Source organism: Centruroides sculpturatus, unplaced genomic scaffold (assembly GCF_000671375.1).
Source record: "Centruroides sculpturatus isolate CEXI.00-Female unplaced genomic scaffold, Cexi_2.0 scaffold24, whole genome shotgun sequence".
Lineage (NCBI taxonomy): Eukaryota > Metazoa > Arthropoda > Arachnida > Scorpiones > Buthidae > Centruroides > Centruroides sculpturatus.
In genome coordinates this window covers 29,033-48,953 of record NW_019384375.1, presented here as the reverse complement: position 1 = coordinate 48,953, position 19,921 = coordinate 29,033, and the positions used below count along the sequence as shown (strand labels likewise).

Sequence of the window (19,921 nt, the reverse complement as noted above, 5' to 3'; positions counted from 1 at the left end):
CCCTATTGCCGCAACAATAAAGTTGCGTGCTTCAGTACCAGAGATATCATCATTCAAAGTCAAGACGGGCAACCGCGGACATTATTATCAATCCAGACTTAGCAATCATCAACCATCCGAAATTCTGTACAACCATCTGTGTCTGTATTCAGGTCTGTTTCCCCCAGCCGAAGGATTGTCATTTTCAATGTGTATTGCTCTAGAAGAAGTGACATTTTAGAGACTCCAAAATTTAGACACTACCATGGGTCATTTTCAGGGCAACAGCTTTTTAATTACTGGCGATTTTAATGCCCACACGTCTATGTGGGGAGGCTACAGTGAAGATGACAGAGGTACTGCACTTGAAGACTTTATTGCCGCACATAATCTTCTTGTCATTAATAACCCGGATTCCTCACCTATCTTTTCAACCGTGAACAAGGATTCTTGGATTGATTTGACCATTTGTTCAGATGACCTCTGCTCCGTGATACAGGGTGGAAGGTGGGTACCTTTGACTGTCTTACGGAGCATGAATGCTTGACCTTCAGTATTGGCCACTGCAATCGGCACAGCGGGAAAGCTTTATATATTAAGAAGTGTTTAATACTAAAGCTGCAGACTGGGACAAATTCTGCGAAATGATTAATCAGATTGACATGCTTTTGCACAGAAATGACTCATACATGCAGGCTAAGACTTATATTGAAACTGCTATTTGTAATATCTCTGTAGCTTGTGATGAAGCTATCCCAAAAAAGAGGAACAAATGGCTATGGTGGAACGTTAGTCTCGCTCAGATGCGTCAAATCAACAACAGACTTCGCAGGATTTATCAACGATGCCATGACCAGCGAAGAGGTGAATTAAGGAATTAAGTATGTGCAATCTCACCCATCAAAGTGCCTATAAAGAAGCTATCAAAAAGCTAAACTGGAATCATGGAGAAATTTCTGCTGCGGAGCTGCAGGGATACTTGGGGATTCATTTATAAACTTTGTGTAAATAAAATCAAGTATCGTAATGTTCTTTGTAGTTATCCTGACAATCCCGCCAATTTGGAGATCACGATATCCAGACTCCTGGATCACTTCTGCCCTACAGACTCACCATCTGAGGATACCCCTGATCAAAACGCAATAATGAATCGTAGGAACGACGCATTACTTTCGGAAGAGGATTCCCATTTACCTTCTCTGAGGTGAATGATGTTATTCACCACCTCCCGAAGAAGAAAGCAACTCGGATGAATGGAGTGACTAAACAAGGAAATCATCCTTCAAATCTGGGAGACTCGTTCAATGCTGTTACTGGACGTCCTGAATTCTTGCTTGAAATTCCGCATCTTTCCTAAACAGTGGAAGAGCGCTCTCTTTGTCATAATTCCCAAAAATCGCAGTAAGCCCTATAATAAGCAGAATATGTGCAATATCTCTACTATCTGCACTGGAGAAAACTCTCGACAGGCTCCTCTTCAACCGCAAATATTGGTTTTGGGAATCTAATGGCTTATTTCATGAGGCACAATATGACTTTCAGTGCCAGAGAAGTGCCGTGGATGCTGTACTGGATTTGGTGGGACATGTCAAGAATCTTCTTCATGATAATAATTATTGGCTTAAGTCTAGACCTATAAAACGCCTTCAATTCGGCCCGGTGGCCGCAAATCTTACGAAGACTTAGTGAAAATTAGTGCCCTACAAATCTCTAGTATCTGGCAGCAAATTATTTCGAAGAGAAGAAGGCTGTCCTAACTTTTGGTCACTTGAAATTCACTCGTAAGCTTCAGCAAGGTTGCCCACAGGGATCCGTGTGTGGTCCTCTGTTTTGGGACATTCTCTTTGACAGTTTTTTTTCCGGACTTGATTTTGGTCATCATAATCTCTAACGCAGCTCGCCCAGTAGTGGCTGGAGAACTTCCTGGGTGTGGTTATTGATTTCAAACTCTCATGGAAATACCACATAAAGCATGTTACAAGTCGCAGCAATATGATATACAATGGTCTCTTAAAGGTTGCCATAAACAGCTGGGGTCTCAGTACTGAAGCAATGAATACAATTTACGATTCGATTGCTTATTTCTGCCAATTAATTCTTATGCGTCTGTTGTGTGGTTTGAGGTTGCCAAACACTCGCACAATCATCGACATTTCCGCACGGCACAGAGACGGCCATTATCCATCTGACTCGGAGTTACTCCACTGTCTCTAACGCAGCTCGCCCAGTAGTGGCTGGAGAACTTCCTATATTACACTATCTTCATCTCAGCAGCAAGCATTTTCTTATCTCCAGGGGCAGAAATGTCTGCATAAATGACACCATTTTTGATGCCTCCGTGTATAAGGTTGAAAGGTTGAAAGGCTCATGGCCACCCTCCCGCACACTGCCCGGAGAACGGGACTTCTTCCATGTGAAGTACTCACGAGAATTAAAGGTTTCACAGACGGCTCTAAAACTGCTGAAGGCACAGCAAGTGATTTTTTGGTGCACGTGGTGAGATCCATAATCAGACATTTGAGCTACACCCAGAGTGCTCTGTCTTTCAAGACAAAATTTTTGCGGTATTAATGGCTATCAAATGGTGTAACATCAATCTTGTCAATATGCCCGTAAATATCTACACCGACAGCGCTGCCACTGTGCCCAAACTGAGTAACAAGGACACCACCAATCCCATCTCTATCAATATTTTCTCTGAGGTTGCAACATCATCAAACAGTTATGTCATAAATTGGATCAAGGGTCACCAGGGCACCCCAGGAAATGAAAGAGCAGATTACCTAGTACGCAATGCAACACTGAATCATACTAATCATCATGATTATGACCGCATTCCCAAGTCGAAACTCAAGTCGCTCATTTGGAACGAAGCCATCGAAGAATGGTAGGCTGATTGGGATAAGCTCCCATGTCAGCACATTACGAAGAGATTTTTCTCAAGTATCTCAAACCGTATGCAGAACAAATTGATGCAGCCCAGTCATAAACTGACGCAATTCTTCACAGAACACGGACGCTTTCGTGTATATCTTAAGAGATTCCATCTCATTGATAATGATTACAGTAATCTCTGTGGTATTCAAGATGGTGTCTTACAGTCTTTTCAACTGCCCCATTCTTGAGGATATTAGGCACCGCTGGAGGCAGCAAGTAAACCTAAACGATATGGACTGGCCTGTAAACCCAGACTTCTTTGTTCATAGTAAGGTCAATTTTGGCCTCTTCAAAGAACTTATCAAACTCTATCTGACTAGAAGTGATAATCGTTAATCTACAAGTGGGCATCTTGATGTGCATCATTGTTTATCTGTGATTCAAGACATTCCGCTCAGGCTAAAGACTGCCTAATGTATTCAACGAACTTATGTGTTCCTTCAGCTGTAATAGTGTATATCAATCTGAGGTGTATCACCATCTATTATGCGGCATGCTTTCTACAATGTACATTTCTGTTTTTACTCTAGAATGAACTATGGTAACACTTAATTGTATAATGCAATGCAGCTATGTCTATGTATATACGCAGATTTATTTACTTTAGTTTTTTTTATTTTTCTTTATTTATTTTCTCTTTTTTCTCTACTACTTTCCCAACATTTGTCTTCGAAATCAGCATGTAGCATCAATGTAAACTCTTTTGTAATTTCTTGCCTAATTATGCCAAGCGATGTCAGGCTATGTAATAAAGATTATTTGATGATGATGATGATGGTAATGAATGTTCGTATCTTCTCCTCTTGCACTCCATCGAGTTTCTACTGTGCGCTTGACACTTTGACCAGTGACAAAAATCATAATATCCCACCAATGTGTGGAAGAAAAAAATGTACTCTGTGAATATTATAACAACTAACAAAAGTATTTTGTTCTATCGGATTAGGTATCCTAGACAACATTTTTCAATTAAAAAATTTCCTCTGAAATAAGTTAGATAAATGACCGGCACGACTGCATTGTTTCTTCTAACAGATGGCCCCCCACACACATTTAACTTTAAGCTGATGATGTGTCTTAGTGTTTTATTAAACTTTAAATATATATATATTAAATAGAGATGTATATAATAATTCAACATAAGTACTCCTTTATTATTCAAATTTTATGTTGTAGTATAATTGAAAATTATGGGACTTCCTTCCTGGTTACCGTTTTAATTTCCTATTTGAGTACGATAAAGTCGAGCAAGAGGTCTTGCCGGCTTATTTTTTTCTTTAACGAACATCTCTAGTTAAATTCTGTTACGCTAGTTTTTCGTATTCAGATTACTTTAAACGGGGATTTAAAATTATTTTTTTCGAGATATAAAACAAATCTTATAAATAATTCTTCTTTTATAAATTTCTTCAATGAATTTCGTCGAATGTATTGATTTGTTATTTCGTATTTCGAATAAATAAACATTGTAATCTGCTAAAATATTAAAAAGTTGTTTTGCACGTTTGAAATTTTCGGATTTATCTCCAATGTAACTTGATTTATATTACGTTCAAACAAATAAAACTCTAAAACATTTTTATGCAACCGTTAATGTTTTAAAGATTTTAAAATTGTTTTATTGTCAACAGCATTAATAACATATTTTAAACTTTTATCACAGATGTTAACAACAATGAACTAAAATCAGTAATTCACTTTGTCCACTTATATATAAGTAAATTTACATTATATCATTGATATTAGCTTTAATATTGTTGGATATAAATGTATTTAGCAATTTGAATTAAATTTATATAATAAAAAGTCAATTAGGATCGCTAAAATTTTCATGCCATTTGTATAAAAGTTTGAGGGATATTTATCCTTCCAACCCACTGAAAATTTCTAAAGACACCTGGGAAACCGTGGACTCCTGGTTAAGTAACACTGATTAAGATTTATTCTTTGTCATGTACTTCACAGAAATTTCTTACAGTTCGATATAATATTAAATTACTTCATAAATTTTAAGATAAATATTTAAATGATATTCATTATTTCCGATAAATACACTGTATTTTCTTTTTATATCTGTAAAAGTAGATGATGAAACTTATTAAAATTCATGTCAGAATATAAATCTCACTAAACCGAGTTAGTAAAGATGGTGAATAAATATTTACTGTTTAAATAATGTTGATAAATTCAAAAAATATCTCAGACCGATTCTTGCAATTGAATGAAATAGAGAAAAAATCTTTTTCTTTGTGTTTACATCAAGAATAAAATTCTAAGTCTGTCATCATTAAAGTAATGTAATTTTCATACATCAGACATCATACTAGCATTTATTATTGCTGTAGTAAGTACTGTACGTAGCCCCTCGTTATATCGCTCATTCGGTTATTCTCCCTACATGAGCATTATAACGAGATGCTGCTATATATAATTTATATCATAAAACTATTTATGAAGCAGTTCTAATCATACGAGTTTTAATGAGTGTTGAAAGGGAATTTCTTTTATCAACGATATCATTTAGAATCGTTTCAAATAAAAACAATTGTCTGATTAAAGTAGTTTTACCATTTAAAATTAAATGTATATTTTTAAATATCAGTAAATTTTGAATAAAATTTACTAATTATTTACTAATTAGTAAATAATTAGTAAATTTACTAATTAAATTATTTAAAATTAATTATTTACTAATTAGTAAATTTCGAATAAAATTTACTAATTAGTAAATAATTAATAAATATTAATTAAATTAAAATATTAAAGCTTTTAAATATTATAGCTTTTAAAATATTAGTAAATTTTGAATAAAATTTACTAATATTTTAAAAGCTGAGGTAAAATATGCAGAAAAAAAACGTATAAAATTTCACTAATTATTGCAACGATTCCCATTACAATTAAAATATGTCCCATTTTAATAGGTGTTTTTGAAGTTCGATACTGCGTGTTCTACTATTACAAAATTCATTGATAAACGAGCAATTATTGGGCTGCAATTTTTTATTTTATTTCATTTAAAATATATTCTCTCCACCTCAAATTAGCAGTGACTTGCCCCTGTACATCATAATTTTCCTTTAACAATAGAGTCGTGCCGATCATCTGATACCTTTCAGGGGCAAGACTTTCAATTGAAATAACGTAACTTCCGGTCTGTATCGGAAGTGCTCCCACCTCTAAGGTTTCCATGTCTGATCTCGTCTTTCACCTATATAACTTTCCAATTATCAGTACTTTAAGTAATGTGTAAAGGAATTAAATTTTTTACATTATTATAAGCTTTAATCCCACGATAATTATAAACTTTAAATCTTATAATTATCGTGGGATTAACAGTTTCAATTAAAGCAATATTTATTCTTTTATATTACTTTTTATTGGGCTGCAATTTGAAAAAATTGTAGACCTACAAACTCTCCCGTCCGTCTTTCCTTAATCTCTAGAATGGTGTTAGGTAGATATAGGAAGCTTTGGAGCAGGAAGACCGGATTAAACTAAGTACGAACTTCCGATCGAGACTAGAAATCACGCTATTTTAGTTGAAAAATTTTCCCCTAAAAGAAGTTAATAGACGACCGGCACAACTCTATTGTTAAAGGAGAAGTATGATGTACAGGGGCAAGTCACTACTAATTTGAGGTGGAGAGCATATATTTTTTTAATTAAATTAATTAAAAATATGATTAAAAATTGCATATGATTGTGACCATGTCACAATAAATAATTATTATTAGTTTTTATTCTTGTAAATAACTCCGAAGTTCAAACAAATGATTCTAATTAGTAAATGAGAGATGAGAAAAAGAAATCGAAGTTATAAACCAAAAATAGTATCGTAATATAGTCAAAAATATTAATATATATATATTATATATAGAATTGTAAGGAAGTGATTAATGGACTTTATCTATAATATCATTACTGTTGACGCCATATAAATAGATATTACAAAAAAAATAATTTTTTATATAACATTAAAGTGAAAAACTTCATGGATCAAGAAGAGTAATTGCTCCTTCTGAGATTTAGTTTATTCTATTTGTTTTCCCCCCTGCTGTTTACCAAATAACAATTTTATAATCGTAATATTTTTACTTATTAACAATATATTGCATTAACTATAGATTGGGATTGTACAGTACATGGGATCTTTCAGCTCTAAATAATATTCCGTTTGATAGTATAACCTATTATTTATTAAATATAACAAAACGTTCATTTTTAAAATTAGTTAAAAAATCTACCAAAGTATCTCTAAATCCGATTAAAATTCGATTTATTTCTTAATCATCGATACCTTCGAATAATTAGTATTAATGCTATGGTTGATGATTTAATAAAGGAAAATAATTAGAGAAGACAAATGTAATTAATTTGTTAGAACTGTTCGACTTATTTAAGCTGTATTAATTGATACAACCAATTCAAAATTAAAATTAAATGTTATATAAAACTGTGAACCACAGTCCATCTCATGGTCAAATTAGCAATGTACGAAATGTCAATTAATTATTGTCAATGGTTTAGGTAATTCTCAATCCAACTCGTCATCGGAACTACTTTAAACGAAATCATTTGCATAAACGATATCGAAATTTTAGATGTTATAGTTACAGAAATATAGATTCAGAACATTCGAAGATAATTAATGTATTGGAAAATCTTAAATCTATATTGTCATTACAACAATTTTTATTTTCTAAATTAACCGTAAATTTCTCATAACCGTCTTCAAAATTTAAAAATCTAATTAATTCATAATTGGTTTCTAAAAAACTGTAGTTAAGTGAACAGTCGTAAGTCGAACTTTGATTTCCAATTGCGCTAGTATCAGGAATGAGAGGTGTTATTCATAGAAATTTACAGTAATATTATACGAAAATAGCCAACAGAAAAAGCACAGCATTTCAGAGTCATGACAGAAAATGTACACTAACCATAAATCCAAATCATAAAGTAGAATGTATTATATTTAACACTGCAGAAGCATTTATACGAGTATACAACGATCAACAGCGAGACAGCTGAGACTGGTAAGTCCCAGCTTGTTGCACAAAAACCAGACAATCACCCCATGAAAAAACAGCCCATTTCCATACAAGCAACGTCTTGGTGAAAATGCTCCCCATGTTTGTCACTGACAGACTCGCAGTTTTCAGGGAAAAAGTCAATGTGAAGATGCAAAAAGTGCATTTGTGCATTTTCAATGACATGTTGCATCCCATCTTTTCATAACACGACAGCATATTATTCGTAATTTGTAATTTCTTCTTTGTAATTAGAAGCTCTGTGGTTTCCAAGAAAATTGTATACCACCATCCTGAAAGCATTCCAAGCTTCTTTTCCAGCACCTATTAAAACGCTATCAAAGTGCGTATTTTTGAGAAGCTTGGAAATCTATGGATCTACAAATATTCCCACTGACTTTTGCCTCACTAATGTTTGGAAATGTCTCTCTAAAAAACTAAATTCTGGGCCATTTCGATCTATAGTTTTGACAAAGTTTTTCCATAAGTCCTCATTTTTACTAACAGTTCAGAAATAACATTTTTTGATCCAGGTTCGAGGGTTTTCCTTTATGGTCAGTCTCTCCTTTTGAAATGTGCTGTTCGGTTTCTGCTATCCCTCTTACAGAGAAAACAACAGTACTCCGTATACCCCAGCTGAACTCCAAGTAATAATGCTATAACTTTCAAATCACAATACACCTTCCATTTATGTTCTTGATAATTTGCTTTTGCAAGAAGTTGCTTCATGCTTTTGTATGATTCTTTCATGTACAGTACTTTTCATGGCCAATATGAATAGAAAGCTTTTGTTACACAACAGTAACAAAATAGCTTTAAGGCTCACCTTGGAGGAGTCAATGAAGAGTCTTTATTCTCATTGTTTGTAGCATATATTGAGAGCTGTCATAAGAATGATTGTTTTCTTTTCTTTCCACAGACATTCAAGAAAATGTACCTTAAGCTGTATAGGAATACATTTCAAGAACTACAGAAAAATGACAATTTTTCCAAGAATTTGACATATTTGGTTCGAAATCTTAAAAACTAGAGCCAAGTTAAAGTTTTTATTGTCATATTCATATTCAGCACCCTTGAATTAGTAATATTCAGCTACTTTGGTTTCGGAAGTTTTGTGGCTATTGACCAGTGTAATTTATCTGTTTTTATTTTAATGACAAAGCGAAGAACGATACTCGAAATCTCTCGAATCCATCCGAAAACAACAATAGTAAGCAGACTATTGTTTTCAGTCGAATAGTAGAAAGTTTAAACCGAAGTCTTAGTAAGAGTTAAGCCATAGGATCAATTTGACTGATTTAAAAGTACGCGATTAATCTCCATTCGAATATTGTGTATGCTACTACTACTAGTAATTTCACAATACTTTGTTTTAAAAGGCAGGCAAAGTTTCAAATTTTGTAATAACACGAAAATAAACATTCGTATAAATTAATTTAAAACGTGTTAGTCATTTAAATATTGGATAAATTAATTTAAATATACAAAAATCTTCCAAAAAGTTTATTATTCTGAATTAAGGTTTTACTTCAGAAATGAGAATTATACTGTAATTTAGTATTTATGTCGTAAAAGTGAAAGTTTATCATTCTAAACAATAAACTTTCACTTTTAATCTATCAATTAATGAAAACTAATCAATTAGAATAAATAAATAAAAGAATGTTCAAAACAAATAATGAATATTTATAGATGATGTCTGAAAACAGAGGTTGAAAAGCCGAATGAAAGTACACGTAATTAGCATTTTTAACTTACAAAGGTACACATTGAATTTTGGATTGGAATAAAAATAAAAGAAATGTCAGTATAGCATTTTGACATAAGATCAAATTCTTATAAATATACAGAATAGTTTAAATTTGTACCGATAAAATTTCATTAATCAAAATGAGATTTGTAAAGGTATTGTTGTGTAAATTGGCTTATTACATAAGTTAACTATGTTTTTATCTTTAATGGAAGTCAGGAAGGAACAAATCTTTTATTAGCCGCTCAGAATATAAGAATGAACTTTAATAAAACTCCGAAACATTTTCGAATTATTGTTAATTAATGAAAGAATTTGAATCGTTTTGTATGATAATAAAAGCTTATTTTACAAACCATAATTAGATTTTACGAAGAAATTCCGTATACTTTTCAAGAATAAACGGTGGATAAGTTCATTGTTTATTCTCATTCTTAATGGTTTTCGATTCCTTACTTAAAAACATTAAAATCCTATTTTCTGATTTTAAAGTAAACTAACACAAAATAAAAATTGTTTCTAACGAAGAGTATAAAAGGAAATGTTTTATATATGCATTAGAATAGAAGAATTTTTTTTACCTTCATATTACGTCCATATACGTATACAAAAGCAAATTAACTTTCATAATAATTTGATTCTTAACAAGGGTTTTGAGTTTTAATGAATAATTTTTAATATATTTTCGTGAAAAGTTACTTGTTTTTTAATCTTACATATACTTATTGTATCGATACAAATTTTTCGCATTATTCCTTATTAATAAGAAGTTTTTATCTATTAAATATGAATATATTTATTCCAAATAAATAAGGATTTAAAAATATACATGAAATTATGTCACGCATATAAATCATATGTTTCACAAACACTAATTGAGTGTTAGAGACAAAAATGCAATATATTAGAAATTGAGAAAACTTATTTGACAGCACTACTGGATAGTTGAAATTTATATCTAAACTAGAACGAACATAAAATTCCGAGAGAAAAAAATTATGTCAAAGGTATAAAAAGTCAAATCCAATATGAATACACTCATTTATCAACCAATGTTTCTTGAGAAAAAAAGATAATGTGTCAGCAACAAATGTCTCGACTGGTGGCATGAAGAACTCAATTAAAGACGGCTTAGGAACTACTAGAAGAGAAGGTGAGCCAACTTTAATACCAGATGCTGTTGGATATTGTTTAATTTTTTTTTAATCGCTAAAGAGTTAATTAGTAGCGTATTCGAATAAGTAACAATAACACGCTGTGAGCCATAATATTGTTTTATCACGAGTTAAGAACGAACGATATTGGATCTTACGAAATGAGTTTAGCATTAAAATGGATAAGTATAAAAAAAAATCACGCGTGTAAATGAGAAATTAAACATAGAAATCCTCTTTAAAATAATATATTTCATCCTAGATTTTTAGAAATTTTACATAGAAATCCCTATCTATTTGCACTTTTAAAGATACAAAAAAGCAGAAAAATACAGGAAAAAAAGTATAAGAACGTAAAAAATTTCTGTAAATATGACTTATAAAATAATGATAACAAATAAAATTTTCATAAACTAAACTAAACATTCACATTAATGTAATTAAGGACATTAATTCTGTTAAATATTTCAAAAATCCATAGATGATGGCTGAGATTCAACATAACGAATTAATTACAGAGTTTCGATTCCTTCTTACCTTTTCCTCTTTTGTACTCTGTGGGCACTAAAATGACCCTATTTTTAAGGTCCATTATAGATTCGGCTAGACAATAAGGCGACGGGATTATGACAAACAGGTCAAGGACAGATCACCACTGAAAAATTTTGAGGTCACTGACTCAAATTCGAATCCTCAGAGCGACAGACTGACGTCTTTGATGCCAAGGTCATTTGGTCGTCTCCTTCTGATGTTAAAACTATATCTGTATTTATTATTATTATTATTATTTTGGATTCAGAAAAATATAAATCTACAAAGTATAAGTCGTAAATAGCACGTGTTTCTTATTAAAAAACATATTATAAATTAAATAATATAGTAAAACATTCAAGAACTAAGAAGTAGTGTTTTGCTTTGTTGTAGTAAATTCTAATCGCATTACTGCAATTCAGAGACTGTGATCCAATATCATATAATTTTACATTTGCTTCGTATGTAAATTTGGTAAAAGTTTTTTAAAAATATGTTTTCTAGATTTCTCTTTCGTCTATTCGAGCGTTATATCGCGATAGGCAAAAAAGCCCATTGTACACTAACAATTGAATTTTTCTGACGAAAATATCGTTGGGCATTTTGAACATTTTTTAACAGTCTACATTTTTATCTATTGTACAGCTTTCTTCGCCAATCTATACTTTACAGACTGAGATCACAAAACGGTTCAATACTTTTCTGCACTGACCACACAATAGAAAACCATAGAATGACAGTTCTGTCTCATTATAATCCCTAAAAACGAATATTTTAACTAAATCTTAAACATTTTATATATAAATTTCGTTCAGATATTTTAATATAAAAAGAGAAAATATCCGTAATATATTAAAATACATTATAGTAACAACTACTTTGAAGAATACTGTGCCCATTAGGAGAGCATCTTTCAATTAGAAAATATGTTTTATTTTAATATAAAACTTTACTTTTAGAGTCATAATATACAACACATTTCATATACAATGTTAATAAACAGGGAAATCTCTTAATATATTAAAGTAACGTGTCCGACGTCATTAATTCTTTTGTTAAAATTTCTCAGGATGATGATGACCCGTTACAACTCTAGAGAATTTTAATTGTGTCGAATAAAAACATTTAAAAATTTCTGTAAAGATAATAATTGCGATATAATTAATGATTTATCGTCGACAACGATAATAAATGGTTAAAATCGGTTATGAAAACATGTAAATAATGAAGTTTTAGAGATTTCATATTAATTAAATAAAAACTCAAAGACTAAGTAAAAGTGAAATTTATAATTGTATTATGTAAAATATCCAGAAAAATGTGTTATAAAAGTAGTCTGAACTCTTATTTATCTGTTTCAATAGAGTTCAATTTTATAAACAAAATGAATTTCTTTTATGTGACACACAAAAAAAAACTTCAATTTTTTTAGGACGTCGTTAAAAGAATTGAACTGCATCAAAAGAAGTTTAATGATAATTATTGGCTCATTCAACGATACAGTTCTTAATAGTTTCCTATAATATAGAATTAATTTCTTACATAAGACGTTATAACTGAAAGAAAGTTTCTAATATAAAAAATCAAAAATGAAAATATAAATGTTAATCATTAAAGTTTTGATCTATCTTTTCTTTTTATTTCTATTTTATTTATTTATAGGCCTATCCATAAAAACACTAATAGAAAAATAAAAATTAACCAATTGTAAAGTTTCTTAATTCATATCCTTCATTCGAAAAAAAGCGATAATTAATCAACAATTGTATAGAAAATAAAGGAAATAGAAAAATAGAAAATAAATTAAGGCGTTAAGTAATGTAATTTTAAATAATATATTGAATAGAAGATGATGCGGATGATGCGAGTTGGAGAGAACGGAAGCTTAGAACGAGAGAACTCGCTATTTTGTAAGGAATTGTATCCTTCAGCAAGTGAAACGAATCTTAATTTAAGAGTTTGTGTTTGAGAAGAAAGTAGTTCGACGATAAAAAGGCCATTACTCTGAAAATATCGGTTTACACGAAACTCCAAGGACAAGAGTGAGCATCCATTAAACGTAACCGGAATCTTCGTATTCAAGATCGAATTTTCAGATGTTCGACAATTTTCTTTGCCCTTGAAACATTTTCTTTCAGAAAAAAAAAAACAGTAATACAACATGATTATTAAATTATTATAACATTTTCATTTCATATTTCCAGTGGCTTCAACTGAAAAAAAATTGAAAAACATTATAAATTTTGATTAACTTTGCATTTGGTCCTAGCAATTTCTTTTATTAGGCCTACTAGTAATTTAGCATAGTTTTAAATCGACAATTCGTTTCGATGCACTTGAAAAGATCTTTTCTACTTTATAAGGAAAGAAAATGAACTTCATTCTCTTTTCTATCAAGAACTTAATTAGGTTATTCCTGTTTTGTTAAATGAATAAATTAATTCAGGTTTTCAACTTTCTTTAACGAAACTGCAGATTTTAAAACATTGTATTGAAAAAAACCACTTAAATATTTTATTTTTCTTATAATTTATTGATGAGCTAAATACTGATGATGCGATTTTCTTTAAAGATATAAAAAAATAATAATAAAGATAAAACTTATTAATATTTTAGAGTGCTAAAGTGGAATCTCTAAAGAGAGAGAGGAGGAATATTTTTAACGAACAAAATATTTACTTTACTGGCAGCTATGTTAATTTTTCTATGCCTTAATTATAATAAATAACTCGCATTTATCAACATAAAAGTGATATATATATATATATATATATAATACATATAAAATAAAATATATATATCTTTTTATTTGTGTCCATAATAGGACAAATAGCCCTTATTACTAAATAAAGATATTTGAATATTAATCTAAATAACGTTGAAATCAATAACAATTAAATTAAATTATAATTTGTTTGTAATATGTTATTTTAACTATAAAGAAAGTACTGTATTATTAAAAGGAAATCAACGACGACTATATCCATAAAACTATGGCAGATGGTAACGTCTCCGTATCAGCTCTTGTGTCTATCTTTTCTATAACTAAAGCAAATAACGATATTGAAAAATTCCACATCTCTGCCTATCAAAATCATTTTAAGATCGATCTAAAAGGAGTTTGTTTGTTTTTACGTTTCTCAAACTCACCCCTTTCGTCAAAAAGTATTTAAATAAACTTCTTTTCTTAGTACAGAATAGGATAATTATTACATTATTTTGTTAGATTACTCGAATCACGAGTTAAATGGATGTCACGCGAATCGTGTAACATTTTTAGAGACATTTTCGTGTAGGGTGTGATCTATATATTCCTAATCAGTGTAAAAAACTGGTCAAGAAGTAATTCTCTGTTTTTTTGGGGGGAGTGAAGTATAGATTTTAAAGTCCAACCTAGATGTTCACGAAGTACAAGGGCTTCACTCTGCTTAAAAACAGTACCAGGGTGATAGGCCTGTCCCTCATCACTCAGTAGCTCCATTGTAAGTCTGGTCGAACCCACAATGGACTTGGAAAATAGATCCTTTAGTGCTCACAGGATAAAAAGTAAATATATACACAAAATATTCAGCTTAAAATCGTCACGAAATTTTTATGAATAGAAATGAGTGGGCGAAGCTAGCAGGGAGTTGTGCAGTCTATGATATAAAGTCCCCCCAGTATATATATATATATTAGTCATATAAATATCAACATCTTTAAGATATATAACCAAATAATAAATTGTAGTTTAGTTTTAGTAATTAAAAAATGTACGATAATCAAATATATTAAATAAATCATAAATAAAAATAAAGAAAAAAAGGAGAAAAATAAAGAAAAATATGGTGGAAATTTCAAGTAAAAAAAATGTGAAAGAAAATTATAAATTAACTTTTTTGTGCGACGTTAACGATTTTAAGTTGCAGAAAAATTATATTTTAAAAAATCTTTTTAGCACGAACTCTAATAAAAAATTAAATAAAATAAGAGAAAAAAAAATAGCTCGAAGTTTCATTACTTCTTACTTTTAAACTTAAAAATAGCATTTTATTGGTTTTCTTCTCAATCAAATTTTAGTTTTCGAATCGCTATTTTAACCTTCAAATATTATACAAATTCGAATAGAAGAAGAAAAAAGTATTAAAAAGTAATTAAAATATAGATTAAATGTAATATATTTGATAATTTAAAATAATTATTTAAAAAAGAAATTAGATATTCATTCTTCGAAATGCAGCAAAAGAAAGTTATTCTCATTTTATGGCTTCACAGCCTTATAACGTGTTACTTCCGTCAATTAATTGTAGTATATTTATGTGTTCATTAAATGTAATTGAAGAGGAATTAACGTAAAAAGTAGATTTGTAATGTAAACTGAAAAGCAGCAGTAATTTACTTGTATTTACTATAAAAAATTCATTGCATCGATATAGAAAAACTTATTTGAAAAAAAACAAATAAATAGCAAATGTTCTTTTTTTGTTTAATATATTCATTCAATGGAGTCTACTAATTCTAATTACTGTAGAGAGTATAATATAGTTCGACTAGTGAAAGGGTCGAGTTTAAGCGAGAAACATTAAATTACTAGAATAAGAATAGAAAGATTACCTGTAAATACTTCGCTAAATAAAAGACGAAATTATATACTGTATATTAATATATAATTTAGATATACGAAACTTTTTAAATTCTAATAATTATCCTAGTAAATTCAACTATTAATATTTTGAAGTTTCATCGTTTATTTAGAGCAGAGAAGATAAGAAAAGTTACTTAAAGTATCCAAGATATCGCTAGTTAAACTACAATTCCCAGAACGATTTATCTAAAATTAAAATGGAAAGGAATTTCTCACCTTCTTAAAGACTTCTCGTTACGGTTATTTTCTACTGTCGATATAGTCGAAGTAAAATCGCACGTAACATTTATCCTCATTTTATGATAGAAAATAATATCAGTGTTCCGTGTTACGTAACGAAATATCTATGTATATTTACTTAAATTTGTGTACATGCATCAGCCCTCTATTTAATATATATTAATCCCTTATGATTTATACATAATATTTATCCACTTTATCTATTTATTTATCCATTTTATCTATTTATTATACATATTTATCTATCCGTTTATGATTTATACATAATATTTTTTATTATGTATAAATCATAAATTATTGCGCATTTTTATATCTAACAGGTCGTTTAAACATTCCATAATTTGCATACCTTTACCCATATCCCAAACGAACACTATCGTTCTACTTTCACACGAGAAAAATCATTCAACAAATACAATGCATACTGTACTGTACACTACATTTTAAATAATGCTTAATAAAATGAAAAATTACAAAATAATTTAGTACAGAAGTCGATCGGATTACAGAACAATCGGAGTTCCCGTCGCCCTTGTCGTTTTTTAATTACCTCACGCTCTCCATTAAGACCAAATATGCTGTTACGCAGCCTGTTACGTAGTCTCATCTGTGACGTGGAAGACAGTCGAATGTTGGTCCGGATTCCGGAGGTGGAGATCGAGAGAGTGCGAAGAGAAGAGAAGGGGATCCGTCGTCCGTCGACCCGGATACAAGGGAGGGTCGCACGCTATTTTTATCCACGTGCGCCTCCCCCTCAAGTGTTTATGCCACTTTATTCCCCGAGGAATCCGCAAGTCGGGTGTGTCGAAACTGTCGAAAATCTCCTCAACTCCGCCACCAATCCCAAATTGGGAGAGAAATGTCCGTCAAATGCCTTATTTTCTCTCGTTACTCGAAATTTCCCTGTGTTCATTGTCGAGGAACACGGGAAAACCAAACCGTGGGTACTTAAAGAGTAAATAATTTTCTGCTTTGATCCATTTAAGGAAAGTGAATTTTTAAGTGTTCAGACGAGTCGATCTGTAAATATTTTCGAGCGTACAACGAAACGTTTGTTCTAGATCGGCGGAGTGACCTTTACCCCTTTCTCTAATAAATTCGCCTTCCGTTTCGGGAAGCGTGTTTTTACTACGGTCCACCCGCTAAATTAGAGTCAAGAACGATTCTCGGATCTTTATCGCTAGAGATTAATGCGTCACTTCACTTACCTTAACAAAGATTCCACTCGAAAGCTTAATTTGTAAACAGATAAAGGGTCAAGTAGCGAATGACGTAACCTTAATTATGAAAAAAAAGGAATCTCGAACGGAAATACCTTTAAAACGCGCCGACGATTTGGATAAATTCCAAAAAACTTTCGGGTTATTTATTTGTTTTAGTCGCGCCAAACTTTACGAAGTTTTAAACGTCGTAACAAGCGAGGAAAAAAAAAGGAACACGTAATTCTCGTGAAAACGTTCTCTCGTTTATTACGCGCTTAGTTTGGTTTGGCTTACGCGTAAAAAGGTAGAAAATACTCACACGGTGATGATGGACTTGGGATTCTTATCACTAGGTAAGGCGGGGATGGAGTCCAGTCGGTCCTCGTATTTACATTCAAGATGCATTTCATTGCACCAACAGACGGATTGAGTGGAATTACATATGTCAGTTTTCCCGCTAGCGGAAAGGCGAATGACTGACAGACAAATACAGAAATAGAAAAGGCGAACGGGTGGACGGAAGAGCGTGATTTCGGACGTTCGTCCGGGCGAACGACGTCTCGACATATTCTGAAGGTGCCGTCTCCGCCAACACAAGAGCGCGACGGCTGTCGGTCACGTGGCCCGCGATGGAGGAGGAGGATGAGGAGGAGGAGAAGAACGGAGAAGATCCGAGCGACGAGTCGCCTTTCCTCTCTTACGTCGCTCCATTTACTCCTTCCTCCGTCGATCGTTTCGCCCTCTGGCGTACCGCTTCTAAAACACTTCTTTCTCTTTATCGTCATCTGGTTTTAAACGAAATTAAATTTTAAATAGACTAATAATTAATAGGTAATAAGACTCATTTCTTAAACTTTAGAAAATTGTATAATATTTTACAATATAAAATTTAATATTTTAATTTAGGATAGCAATTATATTTTCGTAATTTATATTTCTCGTGTCGATAATTAATATCAGTAGTTAAGATGACAGTTATAAGCGTAACAGAATTTATTTACGACGGAGCGTAATTTGACAGAATGTCAGTAAATCTCTAAATTCGAAACGAATCGATATTCTTTATCATGGAATAATTACGTGAAAACTCTTAAAAATTGCTTCGTTTTCTTCTTTACATTCGAATGTCAACTGTAAAAAAATCATTTATAATTAACGATGTAATTAAATATTTCTTGTAAAGTAAATTCTAATAGTTTTTCTTAAATAATGCTCTAATCTCGCTATTCTTTTACAAGTTTTAAATTCGATCTCTTAATAATAAGCGGTTGATCAACATCACCCGCGAAACAATACGATTCTAACGAACGTCCACAGAAAACTTGGAGCCAATGAGATTATTTTAAGTTGTTTCTCTAAATAAACCATCGATGAAAGGTTCAGTAACGATGAAAAATTAAACACGTGAAATAAATAAATAGATAAACGTCTAAAACATAAAATATAATGGATTAAAGAATTTGGACAGATACAATTGCTTATAATTGAAGGATAATTTACGTATTCAGCTGTATTCGCAGAATGTACAAGAATTATTTCAAGCATTTTATATATTTAAAATACAACTCTTTTTTTTAAAAGATCAAAGAATCTTTCTCCGTAATTTCATGCACATATTTTGTTATTAATAATAATGAAAGAAGAAAGTATATATGTTTATGCAAATAACGTATCGAATTATCCGATAATTTGAATGTATAAATTAATAATTTTACGAATATTTATTTAATTAGTTCGAAAAAAAACCGTGATATCTGCAGCTAGCAAATATTTGATTGTAATAGTAAATTAACGTGGATAGTCATTTAAAACAAAGAGTTTCGGGATAGAAAGGCATTAAGAAGGTAATGTTGCGTTGGAAGTTAACTCGTCGCATCACACCATTTCGTCATTAATGGAATCGTCGTCTTTTTTTGCTTGGATAATTCTTTCTAACTTTAGAAAATCGCTTCCGATTCCGCAAACTTTTCCTTTTTAACAATATATCGAGAATTTATCGGATGATCGCTTTGACGAAACGACGTCATTTCACTCTTCCGTATTTTTATTGTTCGAGAAATAATTAATGTTTAGATATTTTAAATCGATTATTTGCCTTCGACTTTTAATTACTTCAATTTTTATTTATTTTAGGATTAAATTCATAATTAACGGCTAACGTAAGACGAATTTTGCTATTTCTAACGACGTCATTTCGTTGTTAATTACAGTAACTTCTAGATATTTTCTCTAATTTAACCTCTCAAATTAATAATTTTACAAGCTTAGAAAATTAACTGTTCTGCATAGTGTAGCAGAGACTACACTATTTCCAAGGTGTATAAAAAAAAGGACACTTTTAACGTATTATTATAAATTTTTCTACGTTTGTGCCTATTGATCTGGCCGTTTTGTCATATATTTTACTAATAATTTTAATTTTTTTAAGTCAGTCACTTAACTTTATCTAAGGTAGGGACTATTTAGGAAAATAT

General features: G+C 31.1%; 1 protein-coding gene across 1 annotated transcript in view; it reads right to left on the bottom strand.

The window, feature by feature from the left end:
- LOC111616792 overlaps window positions 1-18,163 on the bottom strand; it is a 72,359-nt gene extending 54,196 nt beyond the window's left edge. Inside the window, exon 1 of the mRNA XM_023358156.1 lies at window positions 17,767-18,163. Within this exon, the coding sequence (XP_023213924.1) occupies window positions 17,767-18,014 (248 nt within the window). The 5' untranslated portion in view covers window positions 18,015-18,163. The remainder of the gene's footprint in view (window positions 1-17,766) is intronic.
- Window positions 18,164-19,921: the final 1,758 nt, after the last annotated feature.